Source organism: Octopus sinensis, linkage group LG7 (assembly GCF_006345805.1).
Source record: "Octopus sinensis linkage group LG7, ASM634580v1, whole genome shotgun sequence".
Lineage (NCBI taxonomy): Eukaryota > Metazoa > Mollusca > Cephalopoda > Octopoda > Octopodidae > Octopus > Octopus sinensis.
The window spans coordinates 30,907,754-30,932,653 of record NC_043003.1 but is presented as its reverse complement, the minus strand read 5'-3'; the positions used below and the strand labels follow the sequence as shown (position 1 = coordinate 30,932,653).

Below are 24,900 nucleotides of genomic sequence, written 5' to 3'. Positions count from 1 at the left end.
TCTTTAGGGTTTGAATAATTCACCTTTGGAAACATGGATATTTCATTCAACATCCTTAAACAACCCTTATTCGGGGACTTTTTGAACAAGAATGGCTACTCAACCCGAAGAAAATACTAACTGGGCCCCACCTGCAAGGTCATGTGCTGTCTATCTTGATATAAGATCATCATGTCATACACATATGGTTGTGATGCATGTACCTGGTGTACCACATCAAGCGGGTAGTCATGATGGGTACATTGGGCTTCATATACCCAGTATCTCTTTGATGGTATGCACTGCTCTTTCACTCAGTAAGAAGAAAGAGGGGTATTTAGCATGGTTAAAGAAAGTGAGGGAAGAAGTAGTTGGTGAGAAGCATCCAGACTGAAAACTAACTAGTGAATTAATGAGTAAAGCGTTAGAATGAATGCTGAACTGGAAGGGACCAGGACCAAAATTAGTTCAAGAGTACTGGCTAAAGAAATTTAATAGCTTGCATAGGAGACTGAGAAAACCACTTCAGAATTCCCTGAATGGAAGAGTCATACCTAATTAGATGACTAGAGAGGAACAGTATAATGAAACACAAAAGCATGGACAATATAACAAGTAGTTAAAGAGTAGTCACTTGCATACCATTAGTGTTGAAGCTGTTGACAGGAATGTTCTCAGAAAAAATTTATGAGCACCAGAATTTACTTCCAAAAGAACAGAAAGGTTGCAGGAAGAAGACAAGGGGAACACATGATCTATTATATAAGACATGATTCCACACTCATGGATAAGTGAATGTTTGAATATATTCAATATTGCAGACAACATAAGAGAGTTAATTAGCTATAGCATGAAGAAATGAAAAGTAGATATTCACTCAAGTGATACAACCTTAGGGAAAGTTAATATCAAGAAAGGAATTTTCCAGTTCTCATTACCTCTTTTAATATTTGTATTATGCTTAATCCCCCTCAGTTTAGTATTAAGAAAGGCAAAGGCAGAGTATCATTTTAGAGAGAGTAAAATAACAATTAACCATTTGTTCTACATGGATGATCTGAAGCATTATAGTAAGAATAAAAATAGAGAGAACACTAGAGAGAACACTCCAGCCTCACCTTTGACATCAACACCACACAAGTAGCAACAGTTACTAGTTATAAGTTATCACTATAACTAAAACTGCATCAGGAAAGTTCACAAGTGCAGTTTGTGTGGCAGAAACTACCAATTGCACATCAGAGTGTTCAGTCACAGACAATGTTGTTCCAGCGGAGCAGACAACAATGACATTCATCTATGGTCATTAATGACTGACAGAGGCTTGAGATTAAACTGTCACATAACAATCATAATAATGATGATGATGACAATTATGATGATGGAGAATACTCTTGATTTCTCCATATTACTTCTAAATGTCATGCAGTATTTGTAGTGGCATTTTGAATTCCTGCAGCCCTGATGGAACATATGTAACAACAATGGTGTAAAGCAATATCAGCTTCTAAGGAAAATCTTTCCATTGAACAAAAGAAGAGAAACTTACTTCATGGGCAACTGCTAGTCTTCAAAAAGTGAACCCTTGCCCAAGCCTGCAAATATATACTTATATACAGACTAATGGAGACCAGTCAAACCACTTTTACTAAATTACTCCAAATTCTTGATCGTTTTCAAAATTAATTTGAAAATATTGATATCTTTTCTCTTTTACTTGTTTTGGTCATTGGACAGCAGCCATGTTGGGGTATTGTTTTTAAGGGTTGAGTGAAACATATCAACCCCAGAACTGATTCTCCTTTTAAAGCCTGTTTCTTATTCTATCCATCGCTTTTCACCAAACTGCTAAGTTACAGAAACTTAAGCAAACCAACACTGGTTGGGGTGATGAGGGACAAACACACACACAAATGCACCAACAGAGCTTTAGTCAGCCTGAAGCAATAGCAGAGGGCAATTGCCCAAGATGCCACACAGTGGGACTGAACGTAAGACCACATGGTTTGGAAGCAAGCTTCTTAGCTACACAGCCATGCTTTATGTTATATCAGGAAAATAGTAACAGAAGTATTAAATAACATACGAAATCAGTCTATGCATAATTGAATGTTGTTATTGCTGTTGCATATCTTAACTTATCATCTATTAGAAGAACATCACTATACGTGAAGGTGTTTAAAGATATATGTATTAGCATGTGTATCTGAGAATGTTTACACTTGTGTGAGTGTGTGTTTACATTATATATACACACACACACACACACACACAAATATATATGCATATAGAAGTATGCATGTGTGAATATGTGTATGGTTACATGGTCACGTGTGTGTATGTCTCTCTCTTTCAATACATATATATGTGTGTGTGTGTGTTAGATTACTTCAATAACTGTTAGAATTAGAGCGAAGATATATTGATAAAATTCAGGGAAAAGAAAGAGTGAGGTGGAAGGGAGATGGGTGAACAGGTAGCGGAGGAAAGAGAAAGGATTGCATTCCACCACCTCCACCCCTCCTCAAGTAGGTCACAGACGAATAAAAGTTATATACGGGAGGGTAGAGGAGTAGCTAGTTATCATTGGGAATCTAGCTAGAATCTATCTCAATACAATCTCTCTCAATAACACATCAATGATGGAATAGTTGGTTGGTGCGATGTAACTGAAGATGCTGAAGGATAGAGGAAATGCAACTGAAGGAATGTATTGATCCAGTCACAGACCCTGCCACAATCAAATCATACATTTCCTCCAAGCACGAATAAATAAATGACAAATAACAGACAGAAAAAAACAAAATTATAATAATGATGACGATGATGATATTGATGATGATAAATAAAATTCATGAAAAGAAATAAAAGTAGAAAAGGTGAAAATTTTATAAACAAGAATAATTTTTTAAAAAATCTGTAGAATTTGAAATGAAAAAATAACAGAAACAGAAAATAACAGAAAATTCCTGAAAGGAAACCAATTTTTTTTATCAAAAAATAAATAAATAAAAAGCAAAAGAAAAAGTAAGCAATAACAAAACTGCAGCAATTACCACAAGAAAAGTAGAATGGCATAAAAACAGCATTTCTGATATGGAATGTATTGGGTGTGTGCATGCGTGTGTGTGTGTGTATGAGGGCATCAATGCAGTATGTGTGAGATTAAATTTTGTAAGCAGCTTTAGCACCATATGTTTACCAAACATATATTTAGCCTTGTTGCAAAAGTAGACCCTGTGGTGGAACCACAGGGCTGTCACCAACATAAGAGTGGAAGATGGGATTGACTAAGTTTGGCTTTCATTAATGGTCTATCACGATTTACTTACTTCCTCCGAAAGTTACAGAAGTGACTCAGTTGCCAAGAGTTTCACTTATGTAACTTTACAGCCAATTTATATATGTATATATGTATGCAGTTAGTCCTATTTTTTCCCTATTTCTCCTATTTGCTCAAATCTCTCACCATATATGTGTGTGTGTGTAGAGAGAGAGAGAGAGAGAGAGAGAGAGAGATTACAAATGATTGAGACCTTTGGCAATTTGCTGTACTCGAGAAAACACCTCTGCCAGCAACATGTAAAAGGTACCTTGTACACTTTGTGGTATGGTTGGCATTAGAAAGGGCATCCAGCCATAGAAACCAAGCTAAACCAAACAGGAGCCTGGTGCAGCGCTCCAGCTTACCAATTCCAGTCAAACCATCTAACTCATGCCAGCATGGAAAACGGATGTATGATGATGATTGGTGGGGTGCATGTGTGTGATTTTCAACAAGCAATAGCATTTGATCAGTTAAGGCAGTAAAGATATTATTATAGTAATAATTGCACTAATAAGAATTTTTATTGGGATAATATTTCTGCCTGCCAACATCTGAATCATTGTTGCTTGATGCATTGGAATTTGCATTTCTGTAACCATTAATAGGCATGAATTCTATCATTAAAAAATGCAAAATAAATTAACAGGATGCCTAGGAAAGACTGGGTAACTGTATTTCATAATTTTTTTTTTTAGCTTTCATTATAATAGTGCATGTGTGTGTATGAAGGTATATATCTATGTATGCTATTGAAGATGAAAGTATAAATGACTGTGTACATATGCACTGGTAAATGTGTATATCTTAGTAACTTCAATTGTGGTGATGAATGAAAGAATAAAATCAAAATGTTTAAAAAGGATACTGATTCGCCATCCTTGCATGCAAGATGAACCAACTTTTACATAATGGTTTTCACAACTGGACGTAGTCTTCGAAGTCACAGGTTCTGATAATGTGTGACCCATGTCTGCTAGAAAAAAAAAAAGTTATATTTAAATTTCATAACACAAAGATAAGAAGGCAATACAGAATTTCAAAATGATTTTATGATATAATTTTTTTATCATTATTATTTTGTTGGATATTCAGGAAGATGAAATTCATCTTCTCAATAGCAGGAATGTTGAAGGTTTTTTTTTTCCTTTACAGGTAAGAAGTTCTCAGCACTATCTTCACCTTCCGTATAATGATAAAGCTCTAAGTGGAGAAAATAATGACGGTGAGCTGGAAGAATTATTTGCGAGTCTGACAAAATTCATAGCAGCATATCTTCTAGCCCTATGTTCTGAATCCAAATTCCTAAGTCACCTTTGCTCTTAATCCTTTCAGGGTTGATAAATGAACTTACAGCTAAATTTGTTTTAAATTTTGGCACAAAGCCAACAACTTTACGGGAGGAATAAATCAAATACATTAATCCCGAGTTCAACTGGTACTTATTTTATCAACCCCCAAAAGGATGAAAAGAAAAGTAAACCTCTGCAGAATTTGAACACAGAATGTAAAGAGTCAAAAGAAATGCTACTAAGAATCTTGTCTGAGATGCTAACAATTCTGCCAACCTGCCATCTTACAAATGGAGAAGATAAGTTATAACAATATCTTTATTTGACACAAAGTAATAGATGAGTGGACACTACTAAAACAAATTAACAAAAAAATCGGTGAAGATTTATACAGAATCGATTATGAAAATACAAGCATGAAAAATATCAGTGCTCAAAATGAATGAACTGAGATATCCTGATAGAATGACAATCACCTGGTACCAATCAAGAAAATCCATAGATCCGAGATTACCCTAACCAAGGGCAAGTGCCCTGTCCCAGCTGTGTTTTCCTGCACACACATATATGTTGAGATGAGTCCCATTCAATCAGACTGTGCTTACCACTCTCACTCATCTTTCAGTAAATTTAATGGAGGGCAACACCTCCCTATTCACCTGCACCATCCTCAGTGAATGGAACACTCATCAATTTTTCAAGTTGGTGAGAATTTAGCCAATGAAGTATCTGTCTGTCCTCAGTCTTTTCAATCTTATCTATAATACAACCACTTTCATTGTAGCCATCAAATAGAGGAAAACTGGTTACCCATCCCTGCCAAAGGAAGGCAGCGAAACAACCCACATGATGGTCGGTCAATAAGTGGATCACTCCTGCATGTGACAACAGTTGCTCAACATAACTTTACAACTCAGCAATTTTCAAACACTGAATGAGGGCATTTAGAACAGTTTTAAAACACTGCATACACTTGTTATAATAATTAGCATTAATATTTCTTGCAAAACTATAAATTTGAGGAAATGAATAGTCAAATTTATTGATATCAGAACTTGATTGGTACTTTATTACACCAACCCTAGAAGAATAAAAAGAAAAGTTGACCGCAGCAGGATTTGAACTTAGAACATAAAGAGCCATAACTAAAAACTGCAAAGCATTTTAACTAATGCTCTAATGATTCTGCGAATCTGCTAAAAATGATTTCTTACATAAACACCACCCATATACAAAATGTGACATCGTTGTCATGGTATAAAATGTCCTTTACTATCTCGTACGTATCAAATGCACAAATACACAGACACACACACTCATATAAAATGTCCCTGTACTATAGTTAACTATAGAAAGATTATGCCTATGAAATGTTACATTGTATTAATAGATATGAAAAAAATTACATATTGACAGTCATATATGGGGTGTAATACTATATAGTAATAGAGAGACACATTTATTCACACGTTAGACGGCACACATGTTTATGTATGTGTAGATGTGTGTGTTGAATGACACCCCTAACATGGAAAAACACACATACACTCACAGACACATAGACACTCATATACAAAATGTAATGTCGTCAAATGCAGAAACACACACACACTGACAGACACATACACACACACATACAGACAGACACATACATACTCATACACAAAATGTGATGTCATTAACATGATATAAAATGTCCCATACTATATTTGACTATTATATGAAGATTATCTCTCATAAAATATATTGTTTTAATTGAAATGGAAAAAAAATTACATGTTGACACTGGTGGGGTATGATACTATTACCTTGTAAAATTTGATTTTATTTGGTGGAACCATTTGATATATATAGAGATTAACCAAATAGAACTGCTAATTTAATGGTAAATGCCACAATAATTATTATAGATAAATTTATTAATATACATATATTAAGCACATGTATTAAATGTTAATTTAAGGGTTAATATGTAACTTAATACCTTGTAACTGTTAATACCTTGCAACTGCTGCAATAATTATTAACTGGTAATTGAGTGGTAAGTGTGTATTATTATATACGTTGGAATTAGAGTTATCATATTAGAATTAAAAGTGAAACAATAAAAGTGAAACAATCACTTTTGACACGTAATAAAACTGAAACAATATTATCGTCTTATCACATTAGAATTAAAAGTGAAACAATATTCACTTATGACCTGTAATACCAAACCAAGTCTAAAAGATTGCACCAGGCCCACATTAGGCAAGGAGTTGAAACTTCTTTTAGCCCATGACACTCTATGGACCCAAAGTAATGCACGTGTAAAATTTGAATGAGATCGGTTGGATAGTTCTCAAGTTTTAGGGATTCACACATACATACAGACACACGCACACACATTCTCAGTTTTATCATCATCACTTTCCATACTGGCATGGGTTGGATGGTTTGACTGAGGTCTGGCAAGCCAGTGGGTTGCACCAGGCTTCAGTCTGATCTGGCAATGTTTCTACAGCTGAGTGCCCTTCCTAATGCCAACCTCTCCAAGTGTGTAGTCGGTGCTTTTTACATGCCATCAACATGGAAGCCAGTCAGGAGGCACTAGCACTGACCACATACAGATGTTTTTTTTTTATGTGCTACCAGCACAGGAGCCAGTTGAGGGTGGGCACTGGCATCAACCATGTTTGGATGGTACATTTTACATGTCACTAGCATGGAAGCCAGTCAGGCAGTACTGGCCACAGCTACAATTTCAATGTTACTTGACTCAACAGGTCTTCTCAATCATATCATATCGCCCAACAATATATGTATACATATACTAGCAGAGATACCCGGGATTAAAATGGCATAGTTTTTATATATATATATATATATATTACAGTTATGTTGAAGCAGAAACGAAAATTTGAGTTTAGCACACCAATTTGGATAGAATTATAATTCTTATAAGAATGGGATGGATCGTATCTGAAAGCAGCTCCAGGAGTGGTGGAGAACAAATTTGTATGTGGTCTGTACATACACACACACATATACATACACTGACAGACACATATATACTCATATACAAAATGTGATGTTGTCATCATCATCATGGTATAAAATGTCCTTTACTATATTTGACTATAGAAAGATTATCTCTATAAAATGTTATATTGTTTACATGGAAATGAACAAAAAATTATATGTTGACACTCGTGGGGTGTGATACTATTACCTTGTAAAATTTGATTTTATTTGGTGGAGCTGTTTGAGAATGCATTGGGAACAGACAGAGAGACAAAGAATTTTATAGGTTAACCAAATAGAAGTACGTGTATGAACTGCTAATTTAACGGTAAAAGCCACAATAATTATTATAGATAAATTTATTAATACATATATATTAAGTACATGTATTAAATGTTAATTTAAGGGTCAATATGTAACTGTAAATACCTTGCAACTGCTGTGGCAATTATTAACTGGTAATTGAATAATAAATGTGTATTTTTATATACCTTGAACTTAGTGAAAGAATGAAACTGAAACAATATTCACTTTTGACCCATAATACCAAACCAGCAGAAAGCACAGCATTGGTAGTTCAACTACTATTATTCATTCTTTCATGCTTTGAGCATTCATGTTTCTCACTCTGTAAAGAGACTGGCAAGTGATGTTGCTTTTAATCACATCAAAGTCATGGCTCCCCCTTCTGTGCTAGCATCACAAAAAATGCACCTAGTTCATGTTATAAAAGTGTGAATCTTGCTGAAGACATGACACCTCCCTAATGCTGGCTATCAAGAAAACAAGCATCCAGTACACTCTGTGAAGTGGCTGATATTTAGGAAGGGTATACAGCAATAGAAGCCAAACCAAAAATGAAATGCGAATGAGATGAGATCCCTTGACCCATCTAGTTGAGAAATACTTGCAAATATGTGCTGATTCCAACCATGATGACCTCTCTGATCCATGTTGGCATGAAAAACAAACATATTATGATGATGATGATAAGCTAGAGGTATGAGCTAGAATGGTCATACTAACTTTTGCCTGTAGCAGAGAATGATCACATATGTGCCAATCAACACAAATAAAAAGCCGCTACATGACTGACCAGATATCACTCTCCTATGGAAGGGGCCCAAAGGATGGACCTACATCAGTGTAGCTACACCTGCAGACCAGAATATTGCAAAGGCAGAGAACAATAAGGCTGGGAAATATGAAGATCTTGCATTGGAAGCGAAACGCATCCTCAGAGCCTCCAAAAGTGAGTGTGGTACCTATTGTGATTGGCGTACTTCAGGCCATCTCAAAGAAAACAATATTCAGGCATACAAAGCTGTAAATACCAGACTTTATGGGAAGTACTCAATTGGCAGCAATATTTGGAACAACTCATGCATTGAGAAAAATGTTTTGCGTTTCTAAGCTGCAGAATGGAGCTGAGATGTGACATAAATAGCTCTGGAGAATTTAGAATAATAATAACGATGATGATAAAAATGTAGGCAAATGCATTTAAGATTCATGAGTTCAACTATTGGTAATTCAAGCAGGATTTTCATCCCTCAAAGATAAATAACAATTAGCACCAGTAACATACTGGAATAAATATTTCAATCTCTAAGTAATATGAATGACAATAACACTGTCCCCTACCCCCAACATCATTTCTGTTAAACAGACCTTATTACACAGGAACGAAAGGCTCCCATGGTCTACTTATGCTCCTCACTGCTATTGTGGAACACTAAGATTTACTACAGCTTATCTCAACTTATTATCCATATATTTGCTTTCCATTTAACTTCCCCACAAAGTTAACAGAGAAAATATAAATGGTTGTTCTCTACTTACCAGCCCAAATGGAAGTGAGAACAAGAGAACAAACAGTTGTGGAAGTTATAGATATTGTTTTGATTGTCAGCATCAAGCTGCAATATGAAATGGAAATTAGAGCATTGTGGCAACATAAAGCTTCATTAATAATGACTTGAATCATCTTAGGTTAACAATTGTTGTTGCCTATTATTATTATGAAATATTATCTCTATCAGCTGCTGTCTACTTGTATTACTTTGCTTTTAGCTTCCATTTTCAGTTGGGTTTTTTTTTTTTTTTCAATATTAGCTTTCTCATAAATTCTACAGTGATTCATAAACAGTTCTGGTTTCTGGTATTGACTTACCAAGGTTCATGAGAAACATGAATGACATTAATCTCACTGGTGTTGGAGAGCCTGATAGGTTATGGGCACTGCCCCTTCCTCCAGACCCACCAAGCAAAGAAAAAAAAAGCATAGGTCCAAGTCCAGCTCATTTTTCTTATGGTTGGTTAGGGAGGAAGTATAGTCTTGAAATGACCACAATACATTTATTTAGTCTATCAGGTGGGATTTGAATTCAGGAAGAAGCGCCAAGCTAAAGAACATAAAATATCTATTTTGAATTTGTACCATCTTAGTCAACTTAACAACCCTAATAACAAAATTATAATGGTGAAATTCCCTATGACAGCATGAGGCTAATATTCATTGAAGAGAAAGTAACTGTGACCTAATTTTCTCAATCAGCAAAATAATTTCTTAAACATATATATTGTAAGAGAACCAGATAGGGAAACCCCTTGGGTGGTTGTGATGTTTATACCGTATTCCAATCTAGTAATGAATTAGTAAAATTGTTCCCATAAAAAAAAAAATCATCAACTGCAGAAGTAACACCAAACTGTCAGATCATATTACCGACAAAGCAGTACAACTCAAGTACAACCACCTTGTATGGGACAATACTGCTAAACACATATCCTAGATCATATTTAGCAATACCACAACCTGTAACTCAAAAAGACATACTTTCCTCACTTTGATTCTTCTAATAATACTATATTAGCCTCTGCTTTTCTGAATTACTGAGTTACACACCACCTATTACCAGGTCGTTCAGGTCTTCTCTTCTGATTATCCTTACTGTATCTCAAGGAACACTTTGTCCAGTCTTCCATCTCCAGAACTGCAATCCTCTAGAATTCAACTGCTGTCCATACTTTTCCCACATATGTTGGCCTATAGATGGTCAAGCCGAAGAATATGGTCTTCTTCATGGACAGGAGTGTTCTTGGAAATTTCTGATCACAAAGGTGGGTTTATAAGGATTAAAATAACTATTTTGGTTACTTACTGCTCCACAAGTCAAAACCGATCTGAATCAACTGTATTTTTCATCTTACTAAGTTTTTGCTAAATACTAATAATAACCTACAAATAAATTTTCTTAAACTCTTATCAAACAATGAAATGGTTGGTAGTAGTGCATCATTGTTATAATTAATATTCAAAGTGGTATAAGGGTCTAGTTCTGGTTTTTCCTGTTCTTCAGTTAAATTCCACAGCTGTAGATACCATGATTCAAAGTTTAAAACAATAACAGTATTAACCCTTTTTCTTAACCATATTTCTTTCTTTGTTTCAATTAATTTTGAAAATAATAAACTATTTAGTAAAATAATTTTTGTTGTTATTAAATGGGTGCTTGGAAAGTATATTAACACAAACTTTTCATGAATGGTTTTAACTTAAACTACTTTAAAACAGGAAGTGTCTATCATAGATCCAGGGGTGGTCTCAACTGGTTGATATCAAAAGAAATAATACAATGAATTACACCAGGAATCTTGCAATACAACTTCATAAATGTAATTATATCCAGTTATATATAACTGGTATTGTAAAAAAAAAAGTAGAACTTTATAATTTGAATCTACTACAATAAATATTAGAACAGTAAGAACACAAAGCCTAAATTCCAGAATTCTGCCTGTGTATTTAATATTTCATCCCAAGTGATCATTTTTTTAGTCTGTTTTTTTAGCTGGTCTGAATTTAGAAGTCACAGATATATCAACCATATTGAATCAGTAAAGTTCAGTCCATAACATTATTAAAGTAAATGGCTTACTATAATGACTGTATATCATATAATCAACTGCTAATTAATGTAGCAGATATTATAATATAAAATATACATTTGATATACTCTTTTACTCTTTTACTTGTTTCAGTCATTTGACTGCGGCCATGCTAGAGCACCGCCTTTAGTCGAGCAAATCGACCCTGGCACTTATTCTTTGTAAGCCCAGTACTTATTCTATCAGTCTCTTTTGCCAAACCGCTAAGTGACGGGGACGTAAACACACCAGCATCGGTTGTCAAACAATGCTAGGGGGACAAACACAGACACACAAACACACACATACATATATATATACATATATACGACAGGCTTCTTTCAGTTTCCGTCTACCAAATCCACTCACAAGGCATTGGTCGGCCCGGGGCTATAGCAGAAGACACTTGCCCAAGATGCCACGCAGTGGGACTGAACCCGGAACCATGTGGTTGGTTAGCAAGCTACTTACCACACAGCCACTCCTGCACGTATATAGGAACAAATTTTAACAAACAAGAAAAAAATACTGCACATGATCTTTTTAACAATACTCCACAAAAGCTTTCATAAAAAAAGTAAAAATGCAATAAAATTTTTACAGTTGGAATAAAATGTTTTGGATACTTATGAAAATTTCTATTCCTATTATTTACAGCTAACAAAGCTGATTTTCCTAGTAACTAATTAAATTATTCTTCGACATCAAGTTAACAAAAAATAATCAATTACATTTGGTTGCCTATTAGGAGAGGCAGTATTATTACAATTACTTATGAAAACAAAACAAAGAATCTAGAAACACATTTTAAACTGAAATAAAAACAGGTGTTCTAACATTAAACTCTCTAATGAAAGCATTTATGAAAATTTAAAAGAATGATTAAAAAAAAAAACAATTTGAGATCATCTATTCTTTCAACATTTACAATTCACTCTTTGGATAGAGTAAATTGTAAGCACCACACAACAGTGTTAGCCCCCCAGTATTCCTAGCACAGTCATTTATCTTTCACTCACATGGTTCTTTAATAATAACAGTAGTAAAAGTTTTAAAACTAAATATATTTGGTCCCCAACAAGATAATTTTGCATGATTTTACACATGACAACAGTAGCAGAACAATTTAATTCTCTTAAAGAGTCAACAATTCATATCCAGTCCATATAGGTCTCACTTTCTGGATCAATCTGATTGCTATAAACAGGAACGGCTTACTGCCACACTTAGTGAAAGCAATGCATAACTAATGAGTGATCAATTAGCTTGAGTACAGAGCACAAATTTTCTTATGGGCCAGGGGTAGACATCACTGCATTTTATTGAACTTTAGAGTTCTTTTGTTTTTTTTTAAATCAGTAGAAGCACAAAGAGGTCATTCTCCCTCTTTCACATTCAACTGGAAAGGACAAAAAAAATATCACATACAATCATGCTGCAGGATCATACAGACTGGGAAGTTGTGATAAACACTAAAAATTTGTATTTCTCAAAAGGCTTCAATAGATTTTTATAGCCTCCCACTAGAACTGAAATCAAAGTCAAATATGAAATACGGCAAGTTATAGTTACTGTTTCATTATCAATTATTTTCTAACCAGTAAGATTTCAGTCCCTCTCCAACGATGTACTTTCATTTTAAACACATTTTCCCCTAAAATTGAGGTATATCTCCTAGTGACTTTTAATGCTGTTATAAAAAGTTCTGAAATTATATTTCCTACCCACATTTAAACCGACTTAATTCACTCCATACCTTGGCTTCCAATATTTCTCAGATCTTGTGTCCTGTCCTTCTCAAAAACTTCCATTCCAATCACATTTCTTCATCAACAACAAACTAAATACCAATAGCACAAACTATAACAATTCACCTTTATTCTCCATCCAATGAAGGCTCAAATATTCTATGGGACCAAGTATTTTCTATTTGGAAAACATATAAATAGTTCTCACTTCCAGTTCTAGTATTCCTTTACTCATAATGTTAAAATGTAATAATTCAAAGGTGTGATTTCACATACCCTTCATCAAGCCTGAGAGTGACTGGCTTTGACACAGTAAGCAAACAAAACACTGGGCAATTATATGATGCTTCCAAAACCATAGTGCTGAATTTTACTTACTTGTAGTACTTACATAGAACTAGGCAGACTGGAGCATTAATAAATATGAAAATTTTGCCACCAGAGACACAGTTCTAACACTGGTGACAGTATACAAACCATCAACCCTACAACCAATAAGCTGACTGCTTTATTGACTTGATCAGCTGAGTTAATATAATATTTTTGATGTAAGATTGTCATCCAAAAGAATATATTAATGTTATTCAAGGTTAGGCCCAACCTTCAATAAAATATAACCAAAATTAAATATTTTGACACCATTCAATGCACTATTTTAAAGATCTTTTTTTTTTCTCTTTTATAACCAGAATAACCAGAATAACCACATGCTTATATACTAACAGATTTTGTCATTGGGGGCTACAATTAGATGAGTCATTGCAGTACTGAGTAACCAACTGAAAGATCAGTCCTTATCACCAATATTGTGTTGAATCCTAAAGAAAAAAAAATCAACGCACAATGGCCTAATCCACTTAACAGGAAAGTGAAACTCACTACTGTCAAGAATGGCACACTGTGTAATTATGCAAATAAGTGTTCTGTAAATTTTACAATCCAAGCTCATTACTTTCTATAAGTAAAGCCTGTAAATCATTTTCTTCTTATCTAGTAAGGCAATGTTTCTCAGCTATTTGATGCTATAAAAACTGGGATAAGCTCTAAGCTTCTTCAGAACCCAAAATCTTGTTTGGCTGAGATAGCTAACACTTCACCAATTTTTTATACTCAGTCAGCAAAAAATACATGAACTACACATACTGGCTCATGTAATGTTTATAGTCAATCTCTCTGTCAAAGGAAAATCTAAAAATTAATAACTGTTATCATAGGAATGTAATGAAAGCAAATCTAAAGACACAGTTTTTGGCAATGCAACACTACTAATAATATATAATAATATAATACACTAGTAATATATACTAATATAATACACTAACCATCTAGTAAGAAGTGGTAGATTAAACATAACATAAATTGATATTTATGTTAGATGGTTATGCAAATTTCAATAGCATCTTATATCATTAGAAAAAGTTTTTATTTTAATGATAGACATCTAACAGAAATGTGGACAGGGTTACCACATTCCGACAAAATAATATTCTTTAAATTAAGTTAATATTATTTCACATTGCTCAAGTTCAATGTGTAAGGCAGCCTTTCAACTAGAAGAACATTTTATACTTTAACCAAAGTCCACATATCTCTCAATTTGTTTGCTATGTAACTAAAACTGTTATTATAACTGAAATTGTCAGTTTTGTGGCTCAGTGATATAGGACAACACAAGTCAAAAATCTACCAAAGTTATGTTACTCTAGTAAAGAACCATGAGACCACAGGAGGGGATCAATTAAAGTCATGTTTTAAATTCAATACATTTTTATATCTGGTTTGCAAGATTCTTTATGCAAATTCCTGTATTGAAACAAATTTTGTTCAATCCTACTCTTTTACTTGTTTCAGTCATTTGACTGCGGCCATGCTGGAGCACCGCCTTTAATCGAGCAACTTGATCCCGGGACTTATTCTTTTGTAAGCCCAGTGCTTATTCTATCGGTCTCTTTTGCCGAACTGCTAAGTGACGGGGACGTAAACACACCACCATCGGTTGTCAAGCAATGCTAGGGGGACAAATACAGACACATAAACGCATATATATATATACATATATACAACGGGTTTCTTTTCAGTTTCCGTCTACCAAATCTACTCACAAGGCTTTGGTCAGCCCGAGGCTATAGTAGAAGACACTTGCCGAAGGTGCCACGCAGTGGGACTGAACCCGGAACCATGTGGTTGGTAAACAAGCTACTTACCACACAGCCACTCCTACTTTATTATTAGTGAATTGGTTAAATATATAACTAATTGACCTGTTGTTTAACTTGGTAAAATAGTACATCAGTTTTTGGAGGGAAGGGGGGGGGCAAAGTTCTTTCATAGCTATTTGCAACCTTTTCAATGACTTTTCTCTTAGTCTGTTATGAAGGCCACATTTGTCTGTCTGAAAACCTTGTTGTGTGTGTGTGTGTGTGTGTGTGTGTGTGCTGTGCCAGCATGTTCAGGTGCTTGATATGTATATGCCTGTCTGTGTCTGAACATATACACAAATTCACATGCACAGACACACATAAGCACACATGCACACGGAAACAAAAGTGTACACACACAAAGAGGAATGCACACATGCTTAAGAATGCATACATACATAGACATATATATATACGTACATACATACATGTCCAAGCACATGCACACACACACACACACACACATGCAACAAGGTCTCAGACAAACGTGGCCTCTGTAACAGACTAAGAGAAAAGTCATTGAAAAGTTCGCAAATAGCAACGAAAAAGTTTTGACAAAAAAAAAGGACAAAAACAAAATCTATTTAACCAAACAAATTAAACAAACAATCAATTAGTTAGTTGGATATTTAACCAATTGTCTAATAATAAAGCAGTGGAATTGTGCCAGTGTATGTGTAAATAATATTGGCATAATGACTCTCCCTAGACACAGCAAAATCATATTTTAAATATTTCTCTTTTACTTGTTTTAGTCATTTGGCTGCGGCCATGCTGGAGCACCGCCTTTACTCGAGCAAATCGACCCTGGGACCTACTCCCTGCAAGCCCAGTACTTATTCTATCTGTCACCTCTGCAGAACCGTTAAGAGACGGGAACATAAACAGACCAGCATCGGTTGTCAAGCAATGCTAGGGGGACAAATACAGACACACAAACATATACACACACATACATATATATATATACACACACACACATATATACGACAGGCTTCTTTCAATTTCCGTCTACCAAATCCACTCACAAGGCATTGGTCGGCCCGGAGCTATAGCAGAAGACACTTGCCCAAGATGCCACGCAGTGGGACTGAACCCGGAACCATGTGGTTGGCAAGCAAGCTACATACCACACAGCCACTCCTGCACCTATTTATAATTTTGAAACATTAGGTACAGGCATGGGAATGTGGTTAAGAAGCTTCTTCCTAACCATGTAGTTTTAGGTCCAGTCCCACAGAGCAGCAACTTGGGCAAGTGTTTCCTACTATAGCTCTGGGCTAACAAAAACCTTGTGAGTTTGTTGTGAGTGGATCTGGTAGAAAGAAACTGGAACGAGCCTGTTGCACACATGCATGTGAGTGTGTGTGTTTGTGTGCACATGCTTGCATGTGTGCATGTGTACCCTTTCCCCGACATGACAACGGTTGTAAACAAGCAGCATTGTCATTCATGTTCTCGGGAGCAAAGACAACCATGTGGATTTGTTACTTTTATGTTCAACTGTAATGCACGATCAACTAAGTATTCATCTTCTTAGGAATGAATCATTCATTTCCAATAATTTGGAGAAAAACATGTCTGGTTATGGGGAAATATTACCTTGATCAAAAACAGATAACAGTTGGTGACAGGAAAGGTATCCAACCACAGAAAAACTCTCAACAAATTCCATCTGACCCATGCAAGCATGGAAAAATTGATGATGAGGAAGAGGAGGAGGAGGGTTTGATAAATAAACTCTAGCTATCTTTTAAATAAATACCACGTTTCTCCACAAGCTTTGAAGTTAAATGATGCCTTGGATAATGTAGTCCAAAATAACACTGCTATTTTCACGGTCAGAATGTCTTTAATCATAAGCAACAACAATAACAAACTGCCTATCGTCCTTTCTTCAATACCTTTTTCATGTTCATAATTATAAATGGAAATATTTAAAATATTTACTTTAGTAGACAAGCTATTCTCACCTACACATGTCTTTATGATATAACCTTGATTGTTTTGGGAGCCGTTTCCACTTATTTGGGTTGATGTCACAAAGTCACAGATTTGACAGTACACAGTTTTAATTATACATTTAGTCACATAATTACATACTTTGAGAAGCATGTTAGCCAAATAGATAAAACACCAAGAGTTCTCAAATACTGTACTATTTCTAAATACATTATACAGCCATTCCATTAGAGATACAGGCATAACTGTGTGATTAAGGAGTTCACTACATAATTCCCTGATTTCAGCAGAGCGACAGACAGAGTGTGTGTATGTGTTTATTAAATTATATACAAAGAGTAAAAAAATATTCAAAATCTCTCTCTCACACACACATACTTATTTTAAATAAATGTTCATACATGTGATTATGATATCCAAGAAACTGGAGGAAGTATCCAGTCTCTTCCACAGAAATGCATGGAAATTTAGAAGCAAACCAACCCACCCTGTTCTCTTCAGCAGTACTTATTGACAGTTGTTGTTCTCACAAGAAGTAAAACAGTGATGATACCAGCCCCACCAACATGTCAAAGAGGCTAGTTCAGAAAGACATCAGATGATGGAAGAGAGTTAAATGGTTGGTCAATATTGATCAAGTAAACAGCCAGTGTATTTTAATCAAAAGAATGTAGACTCTGAACATGCTATCCAATAATTCAAGACTTTTATAAGAAAGCTGATGGTTTTCTAAATAGGGTATTAAGTCAAAATTATACAAAGCTTTCATGTATATAAGAAACACTATTATTCTTATTGTTATTATTATTATTATTATTATTAAGGTGGTGAGCTTGCAGAATTGTTAGCACACCAAGCAAAATGCTTAGTGGCATTTCGTCTGTCTTCATGTTCTGGGTTCAAATTCTGCCAAGGTCAACTTTGCCTTTCATCCTTTTGGGGTTGATAAATTAAGTACCAGTGAATCACCAGAGTCGATGTAATCAACTGGCTCCCTCCCCAAAAAATTTCAGGCCTTGTGCTTATATTAGAAAAGATTATTATTATTATTATTATTATTATAAAGGAAGTGAGCTGGCAGAATCATTAGCATGCCAGACAAAATACCTAGCAGCATTCCATCCATCTTTACATTCAAAGCTCAAATTCCACCAAGGCCAGCTTTGCCTTTCATCCTTTCAGTGAAGGTGGAGGGGGTTGATAAAATAAGCAGTAAATGATCACTGGAGTTAATGTAATTGACTAACCCACCTCCCCACAAAATCCCAGCCCTTGTGCCTATAGTAGAAAGGATTAATATTATTATTATTATGTGCAAGTGTACACACACGATAAGATTCAGTTTCTACCAACCAAATCCATTCACAAGGCTTTGGTAACCTTCTTAGACACAAAGACAGGCCTATAGCAATTTACTATAGTTCTCTTCATGAGCCAATGAATGAGGAGGTACTTGTCCTTAGATGAATGGTCAATGAATGGGAAACGTGTCAGGACAATTTTCCTTTATTTTTCTATGCATAAAGAGATAAATAAAATGTACTTACATCTGTTTAAAAATTCAGTCAAAAGCTTAAAACAGTAATTTAACTAATTTAAATTTGTCTCAGATTTTATACATGTTGTGCTGTGTATAAATAAATACTTATTAATTACATGCACACTCACATACACACACACACACACACACACACAAAAGGCTTGCAGAGTTTCCAGCTACTAAATTTAACTCACAAGACATTGCTCAATGTCCAAGATACCATACAGTGGGATAGAATCTTGAAACCATGTGATTGAGGAGTGTAAGGTAATATTTCCCCATGTGCAGACACATTTTTCATGGAAGACTGGAAACAAACAACACCACTTGTATAACAATGACACTTTTTTCAACCATCATGTGATGTCAAGACAATGGTATGCATACCCCCACTCTCACACACACACACAACACCTTCAGTTTCCATCTACCAAATCCACTCACAAGGTTTCAGTCAGCCCAGCGCTACAAGTAGAAGACATTTGCCCAAGGTGCTGCACAGTAGAACTAAACTGAAGACCAGATGGATGGGAAACAATCTTCTTAATCAGAGCTACAACTGACAAGCTAAATTAGTATTTCATATATACATGCACATAGACTATCGTGTAGGATAATAGTGACTAGTATAAGGCCATGGGAAAGAATATTTAGGACAGGTGACAAGAGGGGGTGGGGTGGAAAGTGAACTTGTTTGGGTGGTGGTTGCATGCAAGTAGCTAGGCTTTGTGGAGAAGGTGGTATTGTAGAAGTAGAAAAACCAGAATGAGAAGATAATACCTTTATGGGTTAAATATTGCAAATCATTAGAGCATAACTGCATGTTAATTAGCTAGATTTTTTTGTTTCTTTTGGGGTGTAAATGTTTATGCATACCACAGTAGCATTGTCCAAGATATGGCAGCAACATTCTATTCTATATTCTTGAGTTTTTTGAAGAATCAGCTGTTGTCTAAAGTTAAAAGATTTTTAAGCTCTGGAAAAGAGGACCAGTCTTTGGGGTACAGTTTTCTTTACTATGCTGTAGTTTGAGATTGCCAAAAATTATAATGTATAACATGATTTTTGTTCTTTGGTAGCAACTGTTATTTCCTATTTGCTTACCTCTAGAAAGTATGGAAAATGGCTAATATTTCCTTCAAACTTTGTTTTTGTTACATTTCTTCAAACCCCAAAGAATCCCTCTCAAAACATTGGCTATGGTGCTCCCCAGCTACTCCTGTTCATGATCAGAGATGCACATATGGTCAACCACTAAGGGACATGCTCAAGTAGTTAAGATCAAACAACTGACAAGCAAATCTGTGATATTGAGCAGAATATTTGCTATAACAATATTTCTGCTTCAACAACTCAAAGATGACTATATTTGAAATATAATGGAAAATAGGTCAGTTTCAAAACTTTGATGTTCAGGTCACAAAAGCAAAGCTTGAAGAAAATAGTAGTTGTTTCCTTTGATTTCTAGACAGAAGCAAATAGGGAATAACACTTACTGACCAAAGATTAAAAAAAAATTATTTTGTTACACAGGGCTCTCAGTGACTGAGAGATACTCATTAGTATATGTTGTATATGGTGTAATATGACAGCGAGTTTCTGTCTAAGAGATGAGAAATAGAAAGATCCATAGGTAGGCAGCTTAGCCAGGAGATAATATTATCCATATTATTTCTCTCCCAACAATAACAATATAACTATTATCATGGAGATGGCAGAACCCGAGTTCAAATCTTTCTAAAATTCAACTTTGACTTTAATTTTTCTTGTCTTAAATTAACTATTTATACTAATCAAGTATCATAGTTGATTTAATCAACAGTTCTCTCTCACAAAAACTGTGGCCCTGTGCAAATTCTAGAAATCCTAATGTACACAAAGGAGAGTCACGGCAGTAAGTTCATAGTTTAAATGATATTGTGTAACAGTTTTAATAACTACTTTTAACTACCACACTTCATTTATATCACTAACAACCTAGAAAATGACACTTTCACTGGTTCGGTTTTGTTTCTAGCCATAGGCAGTAGAAGCACTGTATACTCGATAAGAGAGTCAGTAGTTTATAATGTTCATTTCAAATCTCTCTTTGAGGAAAAAACCTTTGACAAGCAAACAATCTTTCTTATTAGATTAATCTATATAACCCAATGAAAGCCTCAACAAGTTCTAATAAAATATCTCTACAACACAAGGCAACTGTCAAAAACCAAAGGATTTCTAAGAAAAAGATCATGCATAAATTAAGTTGAATTGATACGGCCTTCAAATCCAGCCTTGTACCAAAATTTGTAACCAACATTGCCTTCAAATATTACAGATTCACTCTGTTATATCAAGACCAAATGCAACATCTGTTACAATCTAATGAAGGTGCCACTATATGGTCACTTGACGAGCTAGAAAGCAGTCAAATCCCACCTCAATAACCAACATTGTCTTCAAATATTACAGATTCACTCTGTTACATCAAGACTAAATGCAACATCTGTTACAATCTAATGAAGGTGCCACTATATGGTCACTTGACGAGCTAGAAAGCAGTCAAATCCCACCTCAATAACCAACATTGTCTTCAAATATTACAGATTCACTCTGTTACATCAAGACCAAATGCAACATCTGTTACAATCTAATGAAGGTGCTGCTATGTGGTCACTTGACGAGCTAGAAAGCAGTCAAATCCCACCTCAATACACATGCTGCTGTCTTCAAGAAAAGAAGACTACATTGGATAATTGGATAATGTACACTTCTAGATAGAATTATATTCTTTATTTTTTCAGTCTTTTACTTGTTTCATTCATCAGACTGTAAGCACGTTGGTATATCACCTTCAAAATGTGTCCAATACTTTGGTCTCTCTTTGTGGAACTGCTAGGCTATAAGACCACAAACAAACCAACACCTGCTTTCAAATGGTGAGTGACAAACACAGATATAAATGCATGCACACAGAACAAGCTTCCACACAGTTTCTGCCTGCCAAATTCAATCACAAGACACTGACCAGTCTGGAGCTATAGCAGATAACAAAACTGAACCTGACACCATATGGTTGCAAAGTGAGGCAATAACAACAAAATCAGTTAAGCCATACACTGACATACAATGAGTAAATGATGATTTACAGTATGATTAAGGTATTATTCATTAAAAATCATGACAATGTATGGTTCAGTTTGTTCATGTGTGTTAATGTATACATTAATATCAACACATATCTGTGTGCATGCAAACATGTGTGTGTGTGTGTGCGTGCGCATGTGTACACACAAATGTATGAGCATGCATATCTGAATTTATACATGTGTGTTTGCATACATGAGAATGTGAGCTTATTACAATAGTGTAATCCTGCTAGCAGAACTTCCTGTCATATATACTTGACACTTGGATATCCTATGCTACAGGCAGCTGGTTATGTAAATTTTTGTGACATGAATTTCAATGATTTCTCCTCAAGGGTGATAACACACATGGACACTTCTACATATTAGATTCCTCTTTCATTATTCTTTTACTTCCTCCTAATATTGATATGCAGTAGCTGAAAGGCTTAACACACAAGATGTATACATATTATCTAACTTTTTCTAGACTTTACTCCACCACTGTGCCATCTATGTAATTCAGTAAAATATCTTCATATCCTCAAATGCCATTGTCAGTATGATGGAGTACATACCATAGAGCAGTGAAATGCATGACTAAATAACAGAATATTGAGTTAGAACTTCTCTATCAGAAGCAAGTTTGGAAAGTTCAAGTCTCACATGAAACAACTTTGCTTTCATCTTTTATGGATCAATAAAAAGTAAATGGACCAGGAAAAATCAAGTTGTTCCACTCAATTGTTCTTCTCCTCTACAAAAATAGTCCTAGATTTCTAGAAAAGAAGGAATTCAGCATGAAAGAGTCAATATAATAAATAAATTGATGCAGGTACAAGCATAGCTGTGTGTTAAGAAGTTTGCTTCCCAGCCATAAGGCCCTGAGTCCAGTCCAGTTATTGCATGGGACCTTGAGCAAGAGCCTTCTACACAATAACCCTAGGCTGACCAAATCCTTGCAAGTGGATCTAGTAGACAGAAACTGAAAAGAAGCTCATTGTGTGTGTGTTTGTTTGTCTCCTACCACTGCTTGACAAATGGTGTTGGTTCCATCATGCTTATGTAACTTAGCAATTCAGCACAGGAGACCAAACAGGATAAGTGAACTTAACAAAAAAAAAAGTACTGGGGTTCACACATTTAGCTAAAACCCTCCAAACTAGTGCCCCAGTATGGCCACAATCCAATGATTAAAACAAGTAAAAGATAAACCAGCAAAACAATTTACTTCACTTCGAGAACAAAATAGCTTAATTTAATTACAAGTCCTTTCCACCTACATAAAAATCATACAAAGCATAATACACAATATACATACAGGTTTCTCTACTCCTGTAATAACGGAAATTTGTAAGTGATTGCTTGAAAACTACAAACAGCAGCCAAATCTCTCTCCAATCATATACTATTATTTTGAAAAGGGAGAGACACATTAGGTAATATGGTCCTACAGAACCCTATCTTCTCTCTCAGACTACTTACATACAACTTTCAGAATGAAAATTAATTACACTGTTATTCTAGTAAAATACATAATGACAATATAACACTTCAAAGTAGCTTCATAAGAAACATATTAAGCATTGCAACTCTCACTCATTCATGTTTGAAGGGATCATTGACTCCCAGTATTGTAAGTTACTAAAATATGTGTGTGTGTGTCAATGCCCAGGTAACTGGCAGTTCTACAATTAGGAATATTGGAAAAGGACATGTTTTATGTCCTTGCACAAAACGTAATGCAGCCCCACGTCTTATAATTATTATTATTTGAGTTCAAATCTTACCATGGTCAATGTTACCATTCATCCTTTCGGGATTGATAAAATAAGTACCAGTTGAGCACTAGGGTTAACTTAATTGATTAAACCCTCCACTCAAAACTTTCAGGTGTTGTGTCTACAGTTGAAATAGAATGTGGTGAGCTGACAGAATTATTGGCACTCTGGACAAATTGCATTTCTTCTGGCTTTTTAAGTTCAGAGTCCAAATTCTGCTGAGATTGACTTTGTCTTTCTTCCTTTCAGGATCAATAAAATAACTACTAGTTGAGCACTGGGACTGATGTAATCAAACTGTCCCCTCCTCTGAAATTGCTGGCCTTATGCCAAAATTTTACATGATTATTATTATTATTGAGTGAGAGAGCAGCGCATGCCATCAAAGTGTCACTGGGGCACAAATATACAAAGCCCAATATATCTATTATGACTACCCATCTGATAAGGGTACATCAGGCACATGCATCACAACCATATGTGCATGATATGATGATATCCTATCAAGATAAACAGCACATGACCTTCCAGGTGGGGCCCTGTTAGGATTTTTTTTTCTGGTCAAATAGCCCATCCCACTCAAAAGTCCCAGAATAAGGGTTGTTTAAGGATAATGAATGAAATATCTATGTTTCCAGAGGTGAATTATTCAAACCCCAAAGAATTCTGCACTACTTCTGCTCATAATTCGATATTTGAGAGTTTCATGCAAATTTCTACTGCATCACCTGCTACACCTCTGTGTTGCTGGGGCATGTGCAGCATTATATGTTCTTGTGTTTCTTTGTGGTTGGGTGAGTACAAACACTTCTCAGTATTTCTTTTGTTATGGGCTTTGGTTTGAGTCTTCTGTTGTATTAGTGTTTGTACTGTGTGTTGTGTATGTAATGCGAGTTTTGTTCTTCTGTTGGATATCCAACCTGCAGAGTACATATTTGTAATTGCCATCCTGGAACCATCTGCCTGTTACAAACCCATTGCAGAAGATATAATGTAATTTACAAATGCACAGTCCTTAATCTATTACACAAC

The 24,900-nt window shown here is 35.2% G+C and overlaps 1 protein-coding gene across 14 annotated transcripts in view; it reads right to left on the bottom strand.

Annotated features, from left to right (window-relative positions):
• The window catches only part of LOC115213916 (probable protein phosphatase 2C T23F11.1), a 242,823-nt gene that overhangs the window by 72,789 nt on the left and 145,134 nt on the right, over positions 1-24,900 (bottom strand). For 9 of the 14 annotated variants that reach the window (XM_029782896.2, XM_036504684.1, XM_036504686.1 and 6 more), the window contains one exon: positions 4,173-4,277. In XM_029782896.2, coding sequence (XP_029638756.1) covers positions 4,173-4,275 — 103 coding nt within the window. In that variant the 5' untranslated portion in view covers positions 4,276-4,277. Of the gene's footprint in view, positions 1-4,172; positions 4,281-24,900 lie in introns of all 14 variants that reach the window. The other 5 variants (XM_029782898.2, XM_036504685.1, XM_036504691.1 and 2 more) reach the window with 1 other exon arrangement.